The sequence below is a fragment of the Parambassis ranga genome, chromosome 18 (genome assembly GCF_900634625.1).
Source record: "Parambassis ranga chromosome 18, fParRan2.1, whole genome shotgun sequence".
NCBI lineage: Eukaryota > Metazoa > Chordata > Actinopteri > Ambassidae > Parambassis > Parambassis ranga.
The window spans coordinates 12495096-12502595 of NC_041038.1; the positions used below are offsets into that span (position 1 = coordinate 12495096).

At 50.8% G+C, this 7500-nt stretch overlaps 2 protein-coding genes across 10 annotated transcripts in view; one reads left to right on the forward strand and one right to left on the reverse strand.

Moving 5' to 3' along the window:
• rnf123 (ring finger protein 123) overlaps window positions 1–7500 on the forward strand; it is a 45754-nt gene that overhangs the window by 18090 nt on the left and 20164 nt on the right. The window lies entirely within an intron of this gene.
• The window catches only part of amigo3 (adhesion molecule with Ig-like domain 3), a 3311-nt gene continuing 1233 nt past the window's right edge, over window positions 5423–7500 (reverse strand). The window contains exon 2 of the mRNA XM_028428907.1: window positions 5423–7500. This exon is cut by the window's right edge and continues 615 nt beyond it. Coding sequence (XP_028284708.1) covers window positions 6217–7500 — 1284 coding nt within the window. The 3' untranslated portion in view covers window positions 5423–6216.

Below are 7500 nucleotides of genomic sequence, written 5' to 3' on the forward strand. Positions count from 1 at the left end.
TGGTGTTTGTCTGCAGCCTGATTAATTGAATGGCGGCGTCCTTCCAGCCTCAGGCTGAGCTCTGAACTAATTTCATGTCTACATGCTGCTCACATACAACCCCCCCCCCCGAATCGGAGAGGCGGCGCTCCTCACCTCTGACAGGTGAAATGGTGCTAAAGGAGGAGGCTGCCATCTTCCTCTCTTCCCTCCTTGCTAGTAGTCTCTTTCTCTTCTTCCTCATACATATCTCTCCTCTCTCTCTCCTTCCCCTCCTCTTTTCTATATTCTTTCTCTCCTCTTCCTCACAGTATCGCTCCCTCTCTCCTCACACCGTGCCTGCTCTCTCCCTCTCTCTCCTTATCCCCCTCTTCCTCACATTATCTCTCCCCCTCCTCCATCTCTCTCCTCTTCCTCTCCCTCTCTCTCCCTCTCTCTCCTTATCCCCCTCTTCCTCTCTGGGTCTCCTCTCTCGGTTCACATCAGGACTGCTAACAGCTCTCTGCCTCTGCACGCTGCAGAAAATCAATGGTGCTAATTATTGTCCATTACCTCGAGCTGAAAGACATCAGCAGCCCTCCACAGATTAGATTCAGAGTGCAGCTAATTAGCTTAGCAACTGTGGAGCATGAGAGGCCCGCGCTCTGGGGATGTTGTTTCGGCCTGCTGTGAGTTTAATCGCTCTCAGCTGGAGGGATTGTTTTTCAGGACATAGTCACGTCCTGCTGATAAAAGCCTCTCAACACACTGCCCTGAGTACGATCCAGCTTCTCTCTGCAGACACACGCTGGCTGAATTATTTCTTGGTGATGCCTTTAAATGACATCATTCATTCACTGTTTGCATGTGTGATGGCGTCGTCTGTGTGAACGAACATGCTGAGGCTGAGCAGCGGGACGGTTTCCCTTTGACCTCCTCGGCGTGCGTGTTCATTAAAATTCCTCATGTTCTCTGCAGACCCCCTGTAACACCATCATCACTCCTCTAATGCAGAAACACATTATATGGTGCTGTAAATAATGTGTGGAACAGGAAGTGACACCACAGTCATGAGGCGACAGGTCACATGTCCAACACATGCAGAGCTCCAGATGAAATGATCATTACTTTAGTTTTATTTGGGCATCTTTCTTCCATCATGAGTAGAAGGAGGGGGGTGAGTTCGGGGCTGCAGGGCAGGGAACCTGCAGCAGCTGCTGCACTGAGGACAGCCTCAGTTCGGGGTGCAGCCGCTCTCTCTCTCTGTGGTCCTGGAGCTCAGTGCTGCAGCTGACACACAAACACTAATGAAGACACAAACACAGCAGTGTAACCACACCTCTGTAACACACCTGGTAACCTGTGAAAGACTCACTGACACCTGCAGGTTTATTTTCTGTGGATTTATTCAAGCTCCATTCAGACATGAAGTGTCTCCAGTCTGAGCTCCTCCAGCTCTGTACAGACTTCCTTAAACAAGACCTTTCACAATTTAAAGGAACATTTTGACAGATTATTGAAGGTGAGAGGTTTGATTCTACGTTCTTTGTTCTGTGATATCTCCTTCAGTCAAAGAAGCTTTCTGGAGCTGATATATGGTTTTAGCATCAGATGTAACGACAGGAACAGAAACCTGAGGCTGAGTGCGTTCACAGCAGAAAGAACATTTAGCGTGAACAAGAGTCGTTTAGAACTTAATACAGACTAAAACATTCTTGTGGTGAAATTACTTTTACTTTGACCTTAAAGTCAGGTTCTTCTGGTTCTCCTGGTTCCTCTGTATTTATCGGTTCTCCTGGTTCCTCTGGTTCTCTTGGTTCTTCTTATTGTCTTGGTTCCTCTGGTTCTTTTGGTTCCTCTGTTTCTGGTTCCTCTGGTTCTCTTGGTTTCTCCTGGTTTCTCTGGCTCTCCTGGTTCTCTTGGTTCCTCTGGTTCTCTTGATTCCTTTGGTTCCTCTGGTTCTCCTGGTTCTCCTGGTTCCTCTGGTTCCTCTGGTTCTCCTGGTCAGATCAGTTACTGATGCGTGTTCCGTGTCCCCTCACACAGTAGTGTAGTGTGGGTCTGTACATGTGTGTACATGCCAGGTGTGCGTCGTGGTTTGCAGGCTTCTCTGTGGTTCCTCTGTTGCCATGGAAACAAGGCTGAATGGAGAAGAGGGTGAATTCTGAGCTCTGAGGAGAGATTCAGAGTGGGAGTGGAGAGTAGAGGGTTGTGGTGTAAGTCTGATTAAAGGGATTGGTTGGGGTGGGGTTGTGGGTGGGGGTGCAGACAGAGAAACATGTCAGGGTCAGAAATTTTCAGTCATTATTTGTCTTATTTTCTTATTTACCACCAAGAGGAGAGTCCTTAAATGCACCGTGTGTGAAGTTCAATCTAATCTGTCTCCCCAGTGACCGATTTAAAAACATACATCACATCTTTATTCCACATGTCTGAGTTAAAAATAAGTCACTCAGCCGTGATGGAGTCACATGTGAGCAGCAGTCACATGACCAACATTCAGAGAGTATCTGTCTGATCTGCAGCTAAGCCAAGCCTGCACCACCCACCTCCTGCTGCACCACCCACCTCTCGCTGCATGCATCACAGATGGTCACATGGTCGCTGTATGCATATGCATGTAAAGCTAAAGGAAGCAGTTTGCTGGTGGTCTGACAGCCTTCAGAAAGAGACGCCATGACAGTCACTGCTTTTCTTTTCCTGTTGAAATGAAACGAGTCGTCAGCTGACGGGACTCTCATCCTGTCCTGTCCTCCTTTTATTAAGTCTTGGACTGTGTGTGTGTGTGTGTGTGTGTGTGTGTTCATTTTGTGGCATGGATTGTGAAAATGGATGTTGTGACGCTGATGTGTGTCAAATACTCAGAAGACAGAGCTAGTTTATCCAAATATGGGCAAGGAGGTGGAGCCGAGGTGGAGGCAAGAAACTCCCAGTGGTTATGTCCAAAATTATGCATTGTTCATAAGTTATGCAACTTGTAATCATGGAAGTGAATTATAAAACAGCCTGCTGAGACCCGTGGGGTTTCTGTCAGACTGTAATGCTTTGAAGACATGGAGCTCTGTGAGGAGCGACCCTCTGTGAGAAGCGACCCTCTGTGAGGAGCGACCCTCTGTGAGAAGCTCCTCTGTGAGAAGCTCCTCTGTGAGGAGCGACCCTCTGTGAGGAGCGACCCTCTGTGAGAAGCTCCTCTGTGAGAAGCTCCTCTGTGAGGAGCGACCCTCTGTGAGGAGCGACCCTCTGTGAGGAGCGACCCTCTGTGAGGAGCGACCCTCTGTGAGAAGCTCCTCTGTGAGAAGCTCCTCTGTGAGGAGCGACCCTCTGTGAGGAGCGACCCTCTGTGAGGAGCCCCTCTGTGAGGAGCGACCCTCTGTGAGAAGCTCCTCTGTGAGGAGCGACCCTCTGTGAGGAGCGACCCTCTGTGAGGAGCGACCCTCTGTGAGGGGCTCCTCTGTGAGGAGCTCCTCTGTGAGGAGCGACCCTCTGTGGGAGCCTCCTTCTGGTGGAGGAGCTGCAGTCTGTTGTGACTGGGAGGCTGTGGCTCGGCTAACAAACACAATGCAGAGCAGCAAACTGCAGCGACCTCACTGCTGGACTAGAAGAAGAGAATATTGTGCAGCAGCAGTAGTTGCGTCATGTTACTAGCTGGCAGCTGCAGGGACGTCAGTGTTCCTGCAGGTGAGGAAGAGAAGCATATGAGCGACAGCTCTGATGAGTCTATAACAGAGAAAATTCAAGTTTGAAGTCTGACCGTGAACAGTCTTCACTGTACGCCTCCATCAAAGCGAGTCTGAGAGCGAGCACACACAGGGCGGGGCTAAGTGAGACCGGGCCGGTGTGTCCTGCTATCGATCCTCTTCACACTCGGCTTGTCTTTTCTAAGCAGTGTGCTGATCTGAAGGAAGCAGCTCAGCAGTGTGTCACACTGAAGAGCCTCACTGTGAATAATCCACTGTAGTGTGTGTGTGTGTGTGTGTGAGATCACAGCTTCATACATGAGTTTGGCTGTCAGCTGCAGTCAGGTGACCGGGCTGAGAATCACAACCTGCTGCACTCAGTTGTTGAGTGATAATATATAATAACACTGCCATGTTGTTGCTGAGCCTGCTGAGACTGTAAGGGCTGCTCTGCCCCCCATGTTAGCTCCCTGCTCTCATTAACCCTTTCAGCTGAGGCATCCTGTACAGGAGGAACAACATGAATCCTTCATTAGACTGTGAGCTGTACAGAGAGCACAGGAGAGCCGTTTCTGAGTGCTCATTATTTTCACATCAACTTATGATCATCAAATCCCAGAATGACACTGATGCTGCACCAGTGGAGAGGACTTCAAAGGACTCAGCAGAGCGCCCCCTCTGAAACGGAACATGTAAAACCCTGGTGTCGTACTCTCACATCAGGCCACATGACCAGGAGCACAGTGTGAGTCTGTGTGGTCCTGGTTCCTTCAGTGTCCACTAGAGGCAGCTTAGATCCCCACAGAGCTCCATGTTCAGATGTCCACGTGTTCACAGCCTGGTTCGGTCTGTGGATCAGACCAGCTGCTCAGAGCTGCCAGGCTGCTTCAGAGGAGTGTTGGTGCTGCAGAGCTTCACTGCTGCTTACTGCTGATTTCAATAACAGCATGAGGGAACACACAGAGGGCATTAATGAGCCGTGTGTGTGTTTATTTGGTTTGTGTGTTGCATGTGGTGCATAATGAGACACACCTCGTCACATGTCGTCACGCTCAGCACCACACACGCAATCATGAGATGCTGGGTGGAGGTGGGAGAGGTTTAGGAGGTGCAGTCGTACTGACCATTACATTATGTGTGTGTGTGTGTGAGCTGACTGTGAGGTTTTATTTCTGTAGCTAATAAACATACAGAACTCATGTGGGACAAGCTCATTGGCTGCAGCCCCACAGATCACTGCACTCTCACTGTCAGCACACACACACACACACACACACACACACACACACACACACACACACACACACACACACACCCAGCTTAATAAATAGAAAGTAACAGAGGTCCCTCAGCGTCAGTGACTCTGACCTCCTGCTTCATGGTGACAGTATTGACCCTTTATGATAAATAACACATTGATCAGCCCCTACACACACACAGACACACACACACTGTGTGTACAGTTCCTTTCTGTCCTGAAGGGGGCACTGTTGTTTCGGATGTATTATAGTCCGTCTTATTATTACAGACTGATTATTGTGGTTAAACCGGTGTAGAAGTGAAGAATGTTCTCGTCATGAGTCCTGACCTGTGGACTGGACCCACCCTCCATGTTGGACCTGTGTTGGAGGTTTTCGTTTCAGTGTGTGTGGATTTGGGGTTCATTCTTCCAGTGGAGGCTGCAAACACCGTGCAGATACATGCAAACACACACACACACACTTTTCCCTGAGTGCTGTTTGTGAGTGACAATAAGAAGACAGACATGGTGCTGGACGGTCCAGAAACAGAGGTTTATTAGCACACAGAGGACGCAGATGGAGGAGGGGTGGGGGTGTTGTCAATACAGTGAAGACAATAAAACACGTCTGTCCTGATTGTCCCGTCGGTCTCTCTCATATTTCACCACACACAGTAATTTTCACATTTATGGTCTCAGACACGGTGAGAAAGAAAAGCTAGTTTAAAAAAAAAGTTCCACGAGGATGCGACGTCTTCTTTGTGTTTGTGTCTGACGGGTGATGACAGTGATCAGGCAGGAAGCAGTCTTTAAAACAGTTCTATTTTTACTGAAGCACGCCTCACTGTGACAGAACTGCTCTAATCCACACACACTGCTCTGAAACACAAAACAAAGCTCTACAAAAGGATTGTTTCTCTCTCCATACGAGACAAGAAGGCATCTGTAGCAAATGTTAAAGGTACGTAAGCAGTGCTTAAAGGGACGGCCCTGTGTACTTAGGGTTAAGTCATGCTCAGCAAGGGTGGCCTCAGACAGCTCCTCGTGTTGCTCTCTTTGGTCTGTGTGGGTTCTGAGAGTGCCCCTGTCCCTGTCCTCCCGTGAGTCCCTCACAGTGCGGTGGTTTGTGGCTCACTCTGCAGACCTGGGCCGGCAGTAATCTGAGCTAATCTGGTTTAAAGTATTCTCTTAAAATTGCACTTAAAGTTTTAGCCTCAAAGAAAGGTGTGTGTGTGTGTGAGTGGCGGTCAGCTGGTGGGATTACTGCTCTGCTCAGGTCTGCTGCGGGAGGCGTGGGGAGAGGTGAGTGATAGGGGATGCTAGTGTCTGCGAGTCCCGTTGCTATGGCAACATAATGGGTGTGTCTGAGAAGACGGACATGATGGAGTCCGTTTCGCCCGCCCTCTGTTGGCTCTGGAGCCTCTGGTGCTGCTCCCCACCTAGCAGTAAACCCGGACCCACATGTCCTTGCACCGCCCCAGCTCCTGGCCCCACCCTCAGTCTGCCATTCTGCTGCTCTTTGATTGGCTCCAGAAAGACAACGTGTTTGTTAGTACTGACCTTGCGGCCTGGGCCCTCTGTGGTCGCCGGTGGGGTGGGGGTGAGGATGGAGGACTGGCCGCTTCCTGCACCAGCCTCGTTGCCCGGGGTCGGGGTGGCCGTGGTCGGGGACTGGGCCTTCATGCAGGGAGGACAGCGGCAGGGCGTCAGGTAGAGGTACATGAGCACCAGCACCAGGCTCACCACGCAGCCCAGGAGGGTGGTGAATCCGGTGTTAAAGGGCTCGTGACCCTCGCTGTCGTGGTGCAGAACTACAGTCACGTTGACCTCCCAGGTTTCATTGTGCTGCTGGTCCCGAGCCATGCACCAGTAGATTCCAGAATCCTGCTCCCGTGCCGCCACGATCTCCAAGCTACCATTGGGGAACATCTTCAACGATTGGTTGTTGCCCGGCGGCACCACAAACTCGCTGTTGGGCGCCACCCAGAGGAAGGTGACGCTGTGCCCAGAGAGAGAGGTCACGCAGTGCAGGAGCAGGGCCTTCCCCACTCGCACAGAAACACTGCTGTTCTGCTCCGTCTGAGGGAAACTCACCCCGGTCAGGTTGCACTTTTCAAAGTACCGACCATGCACCAAGAAGCGCACAGTGCCTCTCTGAATCCCGTAGACCAGGCAGACGTGCTCCTCCCTAAAGAATTTGACTGAGGCAAAGTCTTGCTTTTCCCAGTGCCTGAACAGTCGGTACATGGAGCATTCACACACCAGAGAGTTGTTATGAAGATAGAGCCCCCCCTGGACTGAAGCGGGAAGGTTTAATATGTCCTCCAGAGGCAGTTTGGGCAGGCGGTTCGAGGACAGGTCCAGCATGGACAGGAGAGGGTGGCTGTGCTTCTGGATGGAGAAGAAGGGGAAGTCGGTGAGGCGGTTATGACTGAGGTAGGCCTTGCGGATGTTTCTCAGCCCGGTCAGCACTCGGCTCTCCACATGCACAATTCGGTTGTTAAACAGCAACAGTTCCTCCAATCCCAGCAACTCTTGGAAGTAGTGCGGCTCCAGAACTCGAAGCTGATTGGACGACAGGTCCAGGTGTCGTAGCAGAGACCCGGACGAGTTTCTGAACGCTCC